We start from the raw sequence: 17,905 nt of genomic DNA, 5'->3' as shown, positions 1-17,905 counted from the left end.
TAAATTCTGATATCTCTGTTTACAGTAACATGCATTTCCCATCTCAACATGCCAGTTAACAGTGCTGATGTTTTCAATAATTATGGGAAGATGGGCTGTAGAAAATGAACTCAGGTCAATAGTTACTTGCTAGAATAAAAGCAGTTTTCCATGCTCTAGGGATGACATATGTCTCTCATGCTAAAAGAAAAAGAATTTTGTCTCCTACCTTGTTGCTCAGATCCTTTTAGATGCTGCTGTTCCAGTTCTTTGAGATTTTTTCACTATATGGAATGGCTTTCCCCAATCCAAGAAAAAAGACAGTATCCTCCAGTTATTTATATTTTACCACTCCTTAACAATCAAACAAAACAATTCACCAATTCTTAAATTAAATGTGGACATCAGTAATAGCAGTTTAGCCCTATAGATTTCTGAAACACAAAAGCATATAGTTATTGAAATTTACCAATATTATAAATAATCAGAACTGTGTTTGTAAAAAATATGACCACAATGCCCTCTGCTGGCTGACAAAAATGCACCCCTTTAAAATCAATATTCCTAACCAAAGCTGTTGAGACCTTTAAAAATGTGACTGGAAACATCCTGGCTATCCTATGTTGATTTCCACAATGGATAGTGGCATTTTTGTAAATTGTAAGACAACTACAACAATTCTCAGAATTGTTTTAGCAAACATGATCATCAGACAGTTAAGTTTAAACCTACTTTGGCAGAAATAGGGAGAGGGGATGACTAGCCTAGTTAGGATTAACTTGATATGGACATGTTCAAATGGTCTCCCACATATTCACATGGTTTTCTTGGTAACAATATGCAGCACTTTACTATGCTGCCTTCTGGTGTCTGTTCACATTGGCCTATAAAGCTCAGATTTCACCGATTTCACTCAGACACACTGCTTAAGGAAAGATGGAATGTATGTATTTTAAAATTGAAAAAAAAAACTTTTATATAAAAAAGATTTCTTAGTGGCCTCCTATCTAAATATTTGGCAGGGCTAAGAGCTTTTTGAGATCAGCCAAGTTTGTCTAGGGTTGCCATTTCTTATGATGTTGATGGACCAAGGCTTGATTGTATCCCGCATTGCAATCCTTTTGGAATCTATCATATTGATTATTCTTTTGACAGAATGCTAAATCCATGTCCAAATATAGCCTGGCCCACAGATCATATAATCAGTGTAGAAGAGGGTTGTGGCAGGAAGCCGAAGGGAGCTCTCTTCTCAGTGCATTGAGGGAACTCCTTTCTAACTTCCCTTGTGCATCACTTTCTTTTTGAGTTATCCAACCATTGTGTGATGATATAACAGTTATGATGAAAATAATATCACTGTGATAGCTAGGTGACACTAAAAGTTATCTACAACAGGTCATAGATATGTACCTGTGATCTGTCCCCCAGCATGAAAAGTCCTAAATTCTTCATCCTAGCTTGCAATTGTTCCATTGTGCTCAAAACATTAAACACAACAACTGATGGTTTTGTTTTTACTTCACTAAAATTGCTACTTGGTGAGAGGGGAAAAAAAGCCAGGAAAATCTACCTTTCCTTAATTTCTCCTGTATTCAAATGATAAAGTCAGGAGCACTTACTGCCTTCATTCTTATGGTAGAGTAGCATTCTTTGATAGGAATGGGTAATACAATCTATCCTGGCATGCTTCTCTGTCAACTGAAAGATAGAGGATAGCATTTTAATATGGTCTGTGTTCTCACTGAATCCTATTAAGTCACAGATGGATACATAGCTTTAAAAACATATTACATATATTACAATTTTGCAGTTGTACATTTTAGTTTTTTAAGAGCTCTCAGGTAGCTGCCAAACAGTTGAAAAACCAGTTAATCTTTTTATTTGACTCAGTTCTACAAATTCCTTTGCTGAACAAATTTAGGTTTGCGTTCCATCTTCTATAATGAAGGCAAAGGAAAGTGTTTCAAATGCAACTATTACCAAATAATGTATTGTGTGATGTGCTGAGTTTTTAAAATTGTTCATTAACACAAACAAAAAAGAATGCAAATCTTCATTAAAATTTCTTTTTATTGGACAAATCGGTAACGAAGTAAATAATCCTCTCAAATGAAAAGATTATTATTATATATATATATTATAATATTATATACATCTGTCCGGCCGCGCCCGGGAGCTGCGGAGGCAGAAATGTTGTCGGCGCTCCCGGATGATGAAGGCACGAAAGCGACTTGGCTTTCGTGCCTTCGTCATCCAGGAGCGCCGACAACATTTCTGCCTCCGCAGCTCCCGGGCGCGGCCAGACGGATTTAGCCACAGCGACGCCGAGGCTTCTGGCTACCTCCATCCGGCCGCGCCCAGGAGCTGCGGAGGCAGAAATGTTGTCGGCGCTCCCAGATGACGAAGGCACGAAAGCGACTGGGGAACGACGAGAACCTTCCTGCCTCTGCTGGATTTCGCGCGCTTCTCGTGACTGCAATATGGAGTCGAGAGGAGCGCGCAAAGTCCAGCAGAGGCAGGAAGGTTCTCGTCGTTCCCCAGTCGCTTTCAAGGACTGCGGAGCGCGAGCCGACGGAGCACGCTCAGGAAGGCGGGGAATGGGATCACGTGTGCTGGAGGCTGAGGCAACCTGAGCCTCCAGCACACGTGGTCCCATTCCCCGCCTTCCTGATGACGTCACCAGCCTCACCAGCCATAAACCTCACCGCACGTCACTAATGTCTACAATATTATTGTTCCTGGAAGTATGGAAACCTATTGAACGAAATAGGAAGCTTTTCCCTGTCTGATCAGAAAGAGAAATTATAATCAAATATGAAATGTGGAATTTCAAGTAAAACTAGTTTAAACAATATTATGTTCAATTATTTCTAATTCTAGCAGTCAAAACCTGCAACTAAAATAAATTATTTTCTTTATGCAAACATTTTCTATGTATCAGCTAGTTGGATAAATTAAGCATAAACTGTCAACTCATCTTCAATTGTTACAGCAAGGAAGGTACAGTATATTACAGAGAGTCTCATTTTTACCTAGCCTTTCTGAATAAACATGACACATCTTGTTTTAAAATTAAAAAAAAGTAAATTCAATCAACCAAGATTGTTATGCTAAAATGCTTAAGTATGAAGCTTTCCTATGGTATTTGATTTTTAATCTCTCATCATGAGTTTAACTAATCTGGTTTCTATGTTTATTTTTCAACAAAATTACTTTATATCCTTGAACCATCTGAATAGGAACACTGGTATTGTCTCCCATTTTCTCTTCTTATTGATTGATGGTCATGTGCAACTGGCATGTATTTATGGCAGTTGCACTGTTCTGGGGTTATGTGATCACTATTTGTAACCTTCCCAGCTGACTTCTGACAAGCAAAATCAATGGGGGAAGCCAGTTTCACTTGAAAACCATATGATTCACCTAACAACTGAAGTGATTCATTTAACAACTGTGCCAAAAATGTCATAGAATGGGACACAATTCACTTAACAACTGTCTTGCTTAGCAATGGATATTTTGGGCTCAATTGTAGTTGTAAAAAAATACAAGACAAGACAAGAAACAATGATGGAAACTAATCAAGGAGAGAAACAACCTAGAACTAAGGAGAAAATTCCTAATGGTTAGAACAATCAACCAATGAAGTAACTTGCCTTCAAAAGTTGTGGGTGTCCCACTTACTAGAGACTTTCAAAAAGAGAATGGACAACCACTTGTCTGAAATGGTATAAGATTTCCTGCTTGAACAGGGGGTTGGACTACAAAAACGTCAATGTCACTTCCAACTCTATTGTTCTATGTTCTATGACTACCTGCACGTATAAAAATATTATTTATCTAACCGTAGTATATGCCTTTTGATATGAAGCTTTCAGGGAACTATTTTATTTTTATACAATGATTCTTTCATTTACTTTTATGTACTTAATCATCATATGTGTCCTATGTTTGTTTATAGTATTTTGTTGCTATGTATGGATAAATGTATGTATATCTAAAATATTAAGACTATGCTTAGGTGTTATAGGCACATATTTGTTTTATGTCTAATTTGATTAATATTTTATATTATTTCCATGATATTTTATAAAAGCTGCCTACTTAAAGTTCAACGTTATGTTTCTTGCCTCTAGTTTAAGTCTTGTACTTTTCCAATTTTCCATTACTACTAAATTTGGTCTTTTATTTGTATTCATTCATTTTGTTATTTTATTTTTTATGTCTGATTTGATAGCTGCCATTTTTTTCTAAATCAACATCTTTACAGTATTCCATCTTGTCAGAGTCACTTAAAGTGGGCCATACAGAACTACAGATTTGTTCTCCAAAAGAAGAAAAAATGTTGCTATCTTAGATAGAAAGATTTTGAAACTACCAATGATAAACTGTGCCAGCACCTGCTATCTACAGGTATACTCTGATTTATAGCAGGATACTAGTAAGCACATTGTACGTTTGTGTGTTTGTGAGGCACAATATTGAGAACTTGGAGTGTTTCCCAAAAGGACCGAAACATTTCCAACTTAATATATTCTTTATCCCACTCATTTTCTTCCTAAACTGTAGCATTCATCGAGTTACAATAATACAGCCAAAGATTTGAGTCTAACTGAATTTCAATCCCGTGATGAACAATAGAAAGAAATTTCATTCCTTGATACCTTCTTCTTTTACCAACAATCAAATAAGAAGCAACAAATTATATTGGTAATGCTATACCTGCAGAATACCTTAAAAAAAAGCGGAAGGAAAAAAGAAAGCAAATTAGAATGTACGTATGCATAACATACTATTTTGAGCCATATGTCTATAGTATATCACACAGAGTTGATCTGAATAGCTTACACAGATGGGCTTATAAAGCTTTGCCAGAATAGGCCTTTGTAACTTCTAGAATCTGATGCCCAGTCTATTAAATGCAGACTTGAAAGAAAGCAATGAATGACGAGCAGAAAGTGTGAGTTCAGCTGCCTGGCAATAAACAGTAGATGGCAGAGCTCCAACGAGAGAGCAGCAACTGACATTTCCACTGGCCAGCAATATAAAGTCGCATACAGGATTATATAGAAGGAGACATCTTCTGACCCTATTTCTGCTCTCTTCCAGAAAGCAAACATGTCGAAGACCAGACTGTGTATTCAGTTCACTTCAGTCTGTCTGTTGCCAAGAGGAATTTTTGCATTTATTATTATTATGAATAATTATTTGGCATTTTCTTGGGAATGTTTGGCAGTAGAAAGTGCTTAACATCTTAGACAAAGAATTTTGTTTGGAACCTTTCATCACTGGGGACTAGCTGTTTGGTAAATAGTTCATAAATAATACTCTGATAGAACTTTCTGATAGAAAATTCATTACAGAGCTGCTTGAAATGTATGAAATATTGTAGGTAAATATGATTCCTAAAATGCAGAATTTGTCATTTTGTGAAGTTTCCCTTTATTGAGCCTGTAGCTCAGCAAAGAGAGCAATCATATAAAAATGGAAAGAAATTTCTTCCAAATGCTTAGGAATTGATTAAAATTTGTTATTCATCTTTTGAAATATGAGAAATTTGAGAAATATGGTTTTAATGTTAAAGTTAAAATTGAATTGTGCCTGTGAACAACCTTGAAAAGGATAATCACACTTAGGCAAGGATTAGTGAAACATTTTTTTTAAAAAAATGTAATAGAAAAGAGATTTATTTGCTGGAAATGCATTAAAAGTATAGGCAATACCTAGGATCTAGCTAGTTCCATCCAGGGAAGTCAGACATGGTTTCTCTCTGTGTGTATGCATGGGAAGAAAAGCTAAATGAAGTGACCTCAATTAACAATCTTTTAGACAAAGGGCAGGCAGAGCAGTGGACAGAGAAAAAGTATATAATTAAATCTCTATCTCTATCGCATTGCTCTTTATGGTCAGTAAGTCATGAATAAGTCATAAAGTTTCAGTGCCACTGGATTTAAAACTCTAACAGCGTCAACATTTAACTTCATTTCAGACAACAAAATTTTATGTTCATCACTAGAGGGATCTTTCCCACACTTTGCTCTGCATATCTTCCAGTCTTAAAAGATGTGGTTATTTGGAATCCCCAAACTCACTTAAGAAATTCAGGTGTTTTTGCTGATTAGATAGATTTGTTGTTATATAAATTTCTAGTATATATTACTATGTAAAAGTTAAAAAGTTGAGGCTGTTTGTTATAACCTTATTCTACTGTGCTAAAAAGAGTAGGGAGACAATGCTTTTTTTCCCTTTTTTCCTTTTCCCCTACAATTTTTTCTCTTCCATTTTTTGTCCCTTACTTTCCCATTGTTTTCATTTTTCTCTGCATTTTATATTTTGATAAACTATAAAAAAGAAATTCAGATGGAAGTATTTCTTAAACACCACAAATTAAATTGGATCATATATGGTATTTTTGTTGAAAATATTTTTGATTACTGTTGAAACCACAATACAAAATTTTGTGGCAAGTTAATCTTAATTGAACTTTTGTTCACCAGCACCTGTAGATTGATCTCAATACAATTAAGAAACAACCAATTTCCTAACAAAATCTGCACCAAACATCAATTAATAGTCAAGAGTAGTACCATATGGAAATGAATTTAGTAAATGTTCCACAGCTTCAGATTTCTCTTACTTTTGAGGTTATCAAAATCTGGATTGGAGTACGTTCGAAAGAAATTTTCATTTGAAATAAAATTTCATTCTCTTAGAGGCAAACAAACTATTAGTTGGTAAACAAATTATTTTTATTATCTTTAATACATTGTTGAATTCTGAAAATTTATAAAAGATGTATTTAGGACTGAAAATGCGGCAAAATTAAATAGATAAATGCTTATATTGCATTTTTTCCCTAATGCATTTTTTCTGCATGTACATTTTAAAGATACACCCTCTCATTTGAGCTAAATTTCAAAATGGATTTCAATTGTTCTCACTGAAATGTCAACTGGATAAATGCTTTAACAACACAGCCCTGTAAAGTCTACTTAAAAGTGCATCCTCATCCTGAGTAAATAATTATAGGATTGGAGTCTCAAGAGTTTTCATTAAAATGTCCTGGGTTTTATAGAAACCTAGGAAGGTTTTTTTCTGTGTACTGCTAGGGCTACGTCATTAGAAAATTAATGAATGTGCAAATGTGGAATGCATGCATGTGAAAGAGAAAATAAAAGGTCATCCTCATGCATCTCTCTCAAGAATGGAAATGGCTCCCGCCCTCCTTCATTCATTGTGCCCTTTCAGAATAGCTTTTGGTGCCAGAGTGTGGTTTCCCAGAACTTTGTCCTTCTATGAGTCTTTCTTTAGCATTATTACCCGCTGAAATTCACACAAGACCAGCACTAATCTTCAATTTTCTTACTTTATTTTCTTACAGAACCAACCTAATTCAGTCTTAAAAGTTATGTCCCAAGAGTGGCTCTCGTTTCATAGACTATGGTAACCTTTTGGGTTGTTGTTTTCAAGCACTCTGCTGCTTAGAGTAGACAAGTACTGGCTTCTGATTTATCTGTGAAATAAAATAATGGTTGCTTAATTATTCTCTGCTTAATGGTGTCCCCTTGGAAACAAGAGGTCTTGAACCTTTCAGAACCTTTTGAGAGTGATTTTTGTCACACTTGGCAACTGTCCTGTCTTTCCTTTACACCTGTGAATGCTCCCTCAGATCCGCTTATAGGCCCCTTAAGATGCATGTGAAAAAGAGGCATGTGCAATGATCAGAGCTGTCCTTTCTGCTAAACAAAGCAGATCAGCCTGGGATTTTTAAAACAAGCCAGTTACTGACTTCAGCACAATATTTGGGTTGCAGTTTTAAGGATGAAACTTTAATGATGGAATGGTATGAATGAAAATCAAAGACTTTTTCATCTTCTAATTCATATTTAAGGATCTACCTATAGACAAGAAGAAGGGAACACAGTTCAGTAGAAAAGCCCCCGCTTTGGATGTAAAAAGTCCCCGTTTCAGTCTTTAGTATCCCCAGGAAAGCTCTGCTGGAGAGTTTCTGCTAATCTGAGGAGGCAGTTCTTAGTAGATTAAACACCTGAACATAAATGTTTTATAGGAACACAAAACAATGTTCCTATATTTTTAGAGTCACCTTTTGAAAAGCTCTGGAAGTTGTTTCCATTTTATTTAATTGTGCAAAGTGAGCAGAGAATTGTACTTAAAATTCACCAATCTCTAAGTCATATGAGCAGAATTGAAATGTCATCTTGTTAATGGCTCAAGTTGTTGAAGACACAAACTTTAATGGCTTATCAGTTTATTAAAAGATAAATGTATTTCATCTGTAGCCTTTTAATATATTAAACATAAATAAATAAATAAATAAACATTTACTCACAGCACATTGTGTGTGTGTGTGTATGTGTGTGTCAGAGAGAGAGAGAGAAAGAAAGAGAGAGAGGGAGAGAGAGAGATCCCACAGAAGTAATCTGCACAAGTTTGGATCTGTGTGTACACACACACACACACACACACACACCTTTAGCAACCAAGAACTTCAGGCAATCTCTTCAACAGTGAGATAGCAGCATATATATTTAATAACTAAAATAAATAAAAAGTAAAATGCTATACAATACAATAGTAGACTTGGAAGGGACCTTGGAGGTCTTCTAGTCCAACCCCCTGCCTAGGCAGGAAACCCTATACCATTTCAGATAGATGGCTATCCAACATCTTCTTAAAGACTTCCAGTGTTGGGGCATTCACAACTTCTGGAGGCAAGCTGTTCCACTGATTAATTGTTCTAACCGTCAGGAAGTTTCTCCTCAGTTCTAAGTTGCTTCTCTCCTTGATTAGAGAATCATGTATGTCTGCATCAGGGATGGGTCCCTGCCAGTTCTAACCTCTTCTATAGAAGAGGTTCCACAAATCTACTTTGCCATTTAGAACCGGTTCCAGCTCCCTCCCCCCGACTGTCCGCATATCATCAAGATGAAGAGCGAGAGGAGGAATTCTGGGAGTTGAAGTCCACAAGTCTTAAAGCTGTCAAGTTTGAACACCCCTGGGGTTTTTTCCCTAAAGGGTTAGGTGTGCAAGGGTCTTGTAACTTCACAGCTTTAAGACTTGCACACTTCAATGCCAGAGTTCTTGAGCCAACATGACTGGAGGAGGAATTCTGGGAGTTGAAGTCCACATGTCTTAAAGCTGTCAAGTGTGAACACCCCTGGGAGTTTTTTTTCTAAAGGGTTAGGGGTGCAAGGGTCTTGTAACTTGACAGCTTTAAGACTTGCGTGCTTCAAATGCCAGAATTCCTGAGCCAACATTTTGGTTGCTAAGCAAGAGCGTTGTTAAGTGAGTTTCACACATTTTACAAGTTGGTCACGCTCACTCGGTCACATGGGTGGCAAGCCACTCCCACAAAGCAGGCCGCACCTACAGAAGAGGTTCTAAAAATTTTTGAAACCCACCACTGGTCTGCCTACATGTATTCAAGTCACTCTCTCTCTCTCTCGTGTTTCTAGACTGCCCATTTCCCACAATATACCAACATCCATCTAGTGATCAAGATATTTACTATTCATACTAAGTTCTCAAGCTGCTTGAGAATGATTGTTGGGAATAATATTTTTCTCGGATTAGATGTGTATGCATGTGTTTGATTTAAGTGGCAAGAAAATTATACCCTTAAGATATTGCTGTTTCCAACAACATAGGCAGTGTGGTCAAGCCATAGTTTGCTTATGCACCACGTGCCACATCAATCAAGTTCCATATTTCCTACCACTAATGAATGATGGAAGAAAGCTCAGCTGAGGGCCCCTTTTTTCTATTTGTACTTTAGAGTGTCAGGATCTTGATAATAGTCAGCTTTGACAGTGCCAACTGCCAGTTTAAAACAAGTGAGTCATAACATCTCTTCACTCATAAATCAAGCAATGAGCAATCAAGTAATGAGCCTGGTGAATAAAGAACATGAATGGGAGGGGAAAAATCCAGAGGGCAGCCACATGTGTTCTCCCTGATGTTGCATGAATTGACATCTCCCAAACAATATCTACTGCTTAAGGATTTATTCATTTATCAAATGTATATGCCATTCATCGGAACACTGGTATAATAATTTTACTTTCCTTTGATTTCAGCTTTTATTAAACTCCTTAAGTGAAAAACTGATTTAATACTGGAAAATCTCCTGCAGTGCAATATAGATAACTAGATGTTTTGGTTTATTCATTGACCATGATGTATAAACAAATACAATTCCTAAATCTCAGGGGAGATAATGAGGGTATCATCAATCCTATGACTTCTGGGACCAAGTGGTCCCCAAAACAATATCAATGCAGAGCTGGTATACAATTCTTTCCTCCCTCTTCAAAGAGATACTCATATTTTTAATTGTTGCCTTATTAGTTGTGGAACACAGAATTATTAAAATAAACGGAGGGTTGGTTTTTTTGAACTGCTACTTTCTTTTTGTGTTAGATGTTCTGCCCTTTTTTTAGAGCATGGTAAAGAAAATTATTTTAACTATCATTCCAGTTAAACATAAAGTAATTAGCAAAACCTGAAAAAAATACTCCACTATTAATTGTGCATATTTTAAAGAGCCCACTATTAAGAGAAACCCTTCCAGAGACCTATTTGGGTCCAGGAATAGGATAACATTTTCTAGTAGCTCCCTTTGATATGTTGAGAAGACTGTAGCAGGGATGAACTGGGGTGTCATTCACAAACATCATCACAAACCTGTCAAATCACTTTCAGGGTTCTCCACCCATCCACTGCCTCAAACTGGATTTTGAGGTGTCTGGGTGAGGCTATTTCCAGAGGTGAAAAAGTTCTGCCTAAGAAAGTAATTTTACTCCCACCCCTCACATACCAATCTCCACCCATATAACCCAACTAAATGCTTTTCCAGAAAAAATAACAAAATATCTATTTCACAATCAAAATCCACACAGCACACCTCAGGCACAGCCCAAGAAGCCCCACCTGTTCTCAACTTTCCTCTCACAAAGGCTACCTTGCAACCTTATTCTGATATTGGGTCAACTTGTTTCCCATTTTAAAAACTAATGAACTCCTTTAAAAAACTTTTCATATTTAGCAGCAGTATGAGCCAGCAGTGCTCAAAGAGCCACACTGACTGAGTCTAAACCAGGGATGTCCAAACTTGAGAACTTTAAGACTTGTGGACTTCAACTTCCAGAATTCCCCAGCCAGCCATGCTGGCTGGGGAATTCTGGGAGTTGAAGTCCACAAGTCTTAAAGTTCCCAAGTTTGGACACCCCTGGTCTAAACCAACTCTTCATTTATGATGGCTTCTCTCCCCCCGCTCAATTCCTCTACCTTCTACAGTTATCTCAACATATCACTTCCAACCGTGGTGATAAAGAATGAGGTTGTCACTTTTCACCAACTGCCTTATCCTACTCACCCAAGCATACTTCCTCTAATATCTGAATAAGGCGTGATGAAATTATTTGGCCATTCCACACTGGACTTGAATAACGGTAATGGTAAAATCATAGTAATGGACAAAACATTTTGGCAAGGAATTACATCAAATTTCAATGGTCCTGTAACACTCAGATCAGTGTATTGGTTGCAAAACCACATTCAGCTACTCTGTGCTGAACAAAGTAAGGATAGATAAGTTCAGTCTTACTCATAAAATTGTCCATTTCTTATTCTTCAGCTGTACAGTTCTCTATAACTGTTTCCCTTGATGTTTTCATAATCTATCCATCTCTCTTCCCCAAGACCAACCATAATCATTCACAATACCTGCTCCTTTCTCCTCCACTCCCCTCCACTTACCAATCTGTTAGTGACAGCAACAATAGCAGGAAGTTACCCTCACATCCAAGCCAGTTGTGGGTTGCAAATATTTTTACTACCGGTTCGCTCCCGTGCATGCTTGTGCGTGCAACATTAAGCTACTGAATGTCCGGGCGGGGGCCTCCTGCTGCTGATATTACCGATTCGGCCACACTGGGCTGAACTGGGAGCAAACCAGTACTGATCCAGGCTGAGCAAGAATCTTTTGCATACTACCAGGTTATTTCATTTCTTGTTTCTAATGTTCTCATTCACATAGGACTTTTTCTTTCTTTTTCACTCCCACCTTTCCCCACAATGACTTTCTGGCTCAACAGTGATGCTTCCTTGGCCTACTTAACTCCTATATTCTTTATCCCTGAACATGGAAATTGGTAATAGTAAGCAATCCAAAGTTGGTCATATTCTTTATGTCACTTTAGTGTCTAAACACTTTAGTTGTTGCCCAGGTAATATAGTATTCAACACTTAGTAGTAAGGATCTTGGGTCACTATGATGACATTTGGAAGTTTTGAACTTTACCCATTGATAGGATTTAAATTTCAGATGAGCCATGAAACTTTTGGATGGCTTTGGGGCAGACATTACAAGATAAGGCAAATAAAACCCAACATGTTTTATGTGTTAACATAAAAATTGCTACCAGAACATGTTCTATCGTTATTATTATCACACCCTGTGCTAACTAAGCACAATTGTGCTACAAGAGTATTCCACAGTTCTTGGTTTGCAGCTACTGTCTCTGCATCCTTCCATTTAAGGTTGATGGTTTTCAGATCTTCCTGAAATGTTTGGCACCAAGTTTTCTTTGGTCTTCCTCTTTCTCTCCGATCATCTGGTGGTATCCAATTGATTGCAGTCTTTGCTGGACATTGCTCACTCGTGTGGAGCACATGTTCAGTAAAGTGCTTTCTGGTAGATAATATTTCTGTTATATGCTGCATTGCTTACATTCTTCTGAGAGTATGCATCTAGTTCTGGCAGCCAAACTTTAAAAAGGACAGGGAGAAGTTGAGGTGAGTTGAGAGAACTAACAATACGAAAAAGGAACTGGAAACCAACCTCTATGACAATCAGTTAAAAGAGCTAGACACGCTTAGCTTTCAAAAGAGAAGATTGGGGAGATTATCTTCAAAAACTAAAATGTGCAAGAGAAGGAGAAACTGAGGATAGGACAAGAATCAAGACTTTGAAATTGTATGATTGAACTGAGGTGAGGATCAGAGAAGGAGGAAGTTAGATGTTTGACCTTGGACAGTTCTGGATGAAATATGAAATAAGAAATAAGGACCACAAGAGACTAATTGCACATAACAATAAAAATTCAGGTCCATTGTTCAGAAAACCCTGGGAGAACGCAGACAACTAAAATAAAATCAGCAGGGGAAATATATGCAGATACATGAAGGTCTTTTATTTATTTATTTTTAAATACAATTTTAGGTAGCCTTACATCTGTTCCTATTCTCTATCCCAGCGATGGCGAACCTTTTTTGGCTCACGTGCCACAAGTGGGAGGAGCGCAGGGGGGTCGTGTGCGGGCGTGCCGCACCCATAATGCAATGCACGACCCCCCAGTGTGCATGCGCGCACAATGCGCGACCCCCCCATGTTTACATGCTTTTTTCGCCCTTCCCAGGCTCCAGACGCTTTATAGGAGCCTGGGGAGGGTGAAAAGAGCCTCCCCCAACCCCCAGAGGCCCTCCGGAGGCTTCAGGGACTGTCCAGAGGCTTCCCTGAAGCCTTCGGAGCGCTCAAAAGGATCCTCCGAGCAAACCGGAAGCTCCGAAGGCATCAGGGAAGCCTCCGGACGGTCCCTGAAGCCTCCAGAGGGCCTCCGGGGGGGGGGAAGGCTCTTTTCACCCTCCCCAGGCTCCTATAAAGCCTCTGGAGCCTGGGGAGGGCGAAAAATGGCTTTTAAAAAGGTGAGCTCAGCTGGCCAGTGCGCGCATGCGCGCTGGCCAGCTGACAGGGCAGCGCCTCACGTGCCCGGACAAATGGCTCCGCGTGCCACCTGTGGCACGCGTGCCATAGGTTCGCCATCACTGCTCTATCCTTTCATCTCTTTATTTGGTCACAGCCTCAGCTCTGAGATAATCCATTTTGCTTTTATAGAGGATGTATCCTCTGCGGGACTGATGACTTGATTAAGGTTGCCCACTTGAAACATCTTATGTATTTTACTTCTTATAAATATAGAAGTTGCTATGATAGGATTGCATGCCCTTATTCCTTCTTCTGGACTAAAGATCCCAGGACAAGGGTTTCTTGCTTTTTGGGGGTGCTCCAGGAGATGAAACAGCGAAAAAGATACTTGAAAACACAGAGCAAATATCTTCAAGCACAGGCCTAAATTGTGATGATAAAAGCAGTAAAATGTCTATATTTCTCTGGCATTATTGCATAGTGAATAATGGAATGCTAAATGCTATCCAACAGTCTTGTTTAAGAGACTTAATTGAGACAGGGCAGGTCAGTAGAACTTCTTTTGGATTATTGTGATAGGTTTGGAAAGATTTTACTGATAAAGATTTTACTGATTTTACTGTGGTTAGAATTAAACATTACATTAACAATACCGAATAAGGTAATTGGGGTAAACATAGAATGCAACAGGAGTGGCCTTGAAGGGCTGGAGAAAAATTTGCTTCCAAGGTAACAGTCAGATAAGTGGGACTTGAGCCTAGGCCAAGAAGATAATTTGAAAAAATGTCCCAGACAAGTCCTTCTCTAGTTCACATGAAGGTAGCGAGGAACAGGGAAGCACATTCAGTCAACATGATTCTATTACTATACCTATTAACAATAAAAAACCATTCTGACTTATATGGTTTCTTAATATAATCTACTGTAGTATGTGAGAATACCTTGAGGGATGAGGAGAAGAGACACTGAAAATAATAAGAGAAAAAACCTAGGAAATGATCAACAAGATATGGGGATCCCCAGTGAAATAATACTCAGATAAATTAATTTAGAAAGGACCAGCTCTAATTGATCAAGGAATTCATAGTGGAGGTGGGAGATTTGATCTTTCAACCTATAGGATTTTGTCTATGTGGCCTTATAAAAATTAGAGTTGGCAGTAATATTCTATGACATTATCTGAGACTCTGAGTCTCATTATTCTCAGAACATGAAAAGGGTTCTTGATAATTTGAGTTTTGCCATCTGGGGACTGGATCTATGCCTCTCCTAAGTCATTCAGATAGATAAAGTGGAGGTAAAAGAATGGGATCAAGAGGTAGCAAATGTCTCTTTGAGACAGGAATTACTTCTAGTTGAAGGATTGGTAGTATGCTCTCTCTTGAAACATAATGTCTTAGCTCAGTGGTGTTATGCAACTTTTGCATAGTCTTCAACCTTTCATTTTTAGGAATAATCTTGGAGAAGATGGTTGGATTTTACTGTTGATGAATCCGATGATCTTGATTTGTTTAAAGTTGAAAGGAAGATTGAACTGACATGTCCCATATCTTAATTTACCCATATTAATCTCTAAGAGATACTTGCACAATTATTTTCCTATATTAACAAGTTATCCCAGAGAAGGAAGGAAGGAAGGAAGGAAGGAAGGAAGGAAGGAAGGAAGGAAGGAAGGAAGGAAGGAAGGAAGGAAAGCTTCCTCTGGTTCAGAGGCTGGGTAATACCTCAGAAATCCTTCAAAGACTGCATAATTTAAGTAAGCAGGGAAAAAGCTATTCCCAGAAAGCATGTCTACCAACATCACATGGCCTACAAAGAACACACAGGAAAAGTGAGGGAGGATGGATGGTACCTCTAGGAATGGCCATTTAAAGGAATTTCCAATATATGAAAATGATAACCCTCAAAGTTTGTCTCTCATTTCACTTTCCTGATGGAAAAGCTGAAGAACCTCTGTGCCCTAATAATGAATAGTCCAGGAATGCCTCAAAGTAATGTTATCTCTATCAAGTCAATTTTATTTGCTTTAGTACTTCACCAGTGGTGGGTTCCTACCGGTTTGGCCCGGTTTGGCCGAACCGGTAGTGGTTTGGCGGCGTGGGTCACTGGAACCAGCAGCAACCCAGGCCTGCCATGCCCGTGAACTTGCTCTCCATCTTAACTTTCGGTTGCAGAAATTTAATTTTTATTTCATTTTTGAATGTTACGCGCAAGCACAGACCTATTTATGACCAAATCAGAGGTGGGTTCCTACTGGTTCGGTCTGGTTCAGCCGAGTAGGTAGTAACTCAGCCTACCACACCCCTGAACCGGTTCTCTTAGCAGCGCCATAGGCGCTGCCATCTTGTTTTTTGCTTCTGCGCATGTGCAGAAGCATTTTTAAAGTACTGCGCAAGCACGCATGCAGCGTGTCCCTGAGCAAACCAGCACTAGCAGCAGCTGGAACCCACCCCTGGAGCAAATTTTTGTGTGCACCGAACTGGCAGTAATGCTGGGAACAACCTACCCCTGTTCTGCCCCCAAAATAGAGATTCCTCAACCTTAAAACCAATAGCAGGAAAGCAAGATTCTCTCTATACAATAGCAGATGCAGTATTCAGCATCCTCTCCAAACCCCTCCCCCAAAAGCCCTGCCTCTCAAGCACAAATGAAATGAATAGAAATCCAGCCTGGAAGAACATTTTGAAAAGTTGGTGCTGGAATTTAGAAGCATTTCTGCTCATGCTTGGGTCAAGGAGGTAACACTTCAGCTGAGAAGTCACATAGCTGAGATGGGGACTTGAATCCTATCTAAATACCGAAATAACTACATTATATTCTTCTTCAGCTTACCTTACTTTAGAAGAATAAGATTCTTCTGAAGGCAAAACCACCTGTAATTATTTGGAAAAAGGGTAAAAGAACAATTAAATGCATAAAGGCACACTTTTGGAGAGGGTTCTTCAAGCTGTTTTTGTGATTGGTTTCACTACAGTAAATATCATTTGAGATGAGGAGAAATGAAGCAAGGAGTTAAATATTTCCTAATTGAGGTAACTCTTGGCAAAAATAAAATGTGGAGGGGGGGAGGGGCAGAGGAAGACAGGATGTAAATAACCAACAATGTAGTTTCTCTTTGAGTCTCATTGGTTCCTTTGGATGAGTTTACAAATGGTCCTTCTTATTTTACATTTAGCAAGTACAATGGTAGGTATTCTGAGCATGCCCAGCAGAAGTACTCTGGGACCAGCAAACTGTGAACAAACCTGTTTGCACTATGCAGCTAGCTCAGATAAGCCCTAATTGTTATGCAACTCCTTAGCATAAGCTCCTGGCATGGCTCATATGATTCTCTTGTACTAAGTCTGTCCAAAATAGCAACAAGAAAGCATGTAACTAAAGACACAGCAGGGGTGGTAGGAATTCTCACAGGCCTTGGATGTTCCAAAGATTGAGCAGCTTCTTATTACTTATTCCAAAAATGCTTAGCATAATGTATTTTCTCCGGAGCTTCTTCAAGGTAAGAAGTTTTAAAACTTTTTTTTTTCTAAATGGTTTCAAATCTTAATTGCTAGAGCTTAATATTATGAGGCTATAGATATGAATGACACTCCAAATATAAACTCCCGGTTGTTAACATAAATATCACATGCTTTTTTTGGGGGGGGTATCTTTTATGATAAATATATATTTTTTAAATTTGTAGTTCTAGAGAGTAATTATGGAAAATAACTGTCAGAATATTTGGTATTCATTCAAGTAATTCGACATGCAAATAATTCATTTTGATACAGTGTTTTACTTTTATATGTCTCCTAAACATCTTTTTTGGCTTTTAAGCAAGTATAACCAAACTTTGTTTTCAAGTTATGCATACATTTGTAAATACCTCTGAGATGCAATGCATTTTGTGTTCAGGTGTTAGGGCATTGCAGAATTTCATGAACTGGGTCACAGATCTATCTCGTATATCATAATTACTTAGAGGCTAACAGAACATTTCAACGTTAGCTCTGAAAGTGGTGTTTGTCAAGTATATCCTGTTTTACGGTTTATCCTGCGGTTTATGCTAGCTGTTGGGATATTCCATTGCCTTGTCCTATGCTGCTTTCTTCCAATTTTCAGCCTGATGCTAAAGAACAAATTCCAATAGATGCAAGAATTTAGTTTACAGTTTACAAGGCAGTCTCAGTCATTTGTATGTAACTTTGTTTACACACC

At 38.3% G+C, this 17,905-nt stretch overlaps 1 protein-coding gene across 4 annotated transcripts in view; it reads left to right on the top strand.

The window, feature by feature from the left end:
* Nucleotides 1–17,905, top strand: part of ARHGEF4 (Rho guanine nucleotide exchange factor 4) — a 121,855-nt gene that overhangs the window by 6,697 nt on the left and 97,253 nt on the right. The window contains exon 1 of one of the 4 annotated variants that reach the window (XM_081955135.1): nt 16,872–17,204. The exons of the other annotated variants lie outside the window; for them this stretch is intronic. Within the exon in view, the coding sequence (XP_081811261.1) occupies nt 17,124–17,204 (81 nt within the window). The 5' untranslated portion in view covers nt 16,872–17,123. Of the gene's footprint in view, nt 1–16,871; nt 17,205–17,905 lie in introns of those variants that run through there. 4 annotated transcript variants of the gene reach the window in all.

Source organism: Natrix helvetica (genome assembly GCF_964273705.1).
Source record: "Natrix helvetica genome assembly, chromosome: 5".
NCBI lineage: Eukaryota > Metazoa > Chordata > Lepidosauria > Squamata > Natricidae > Natrix > Natrix helvetica.
Note: the sequence above shows the minus strand (reverse complement) of the source record. Positions and strands in the feature narration are given on the sequence as shown.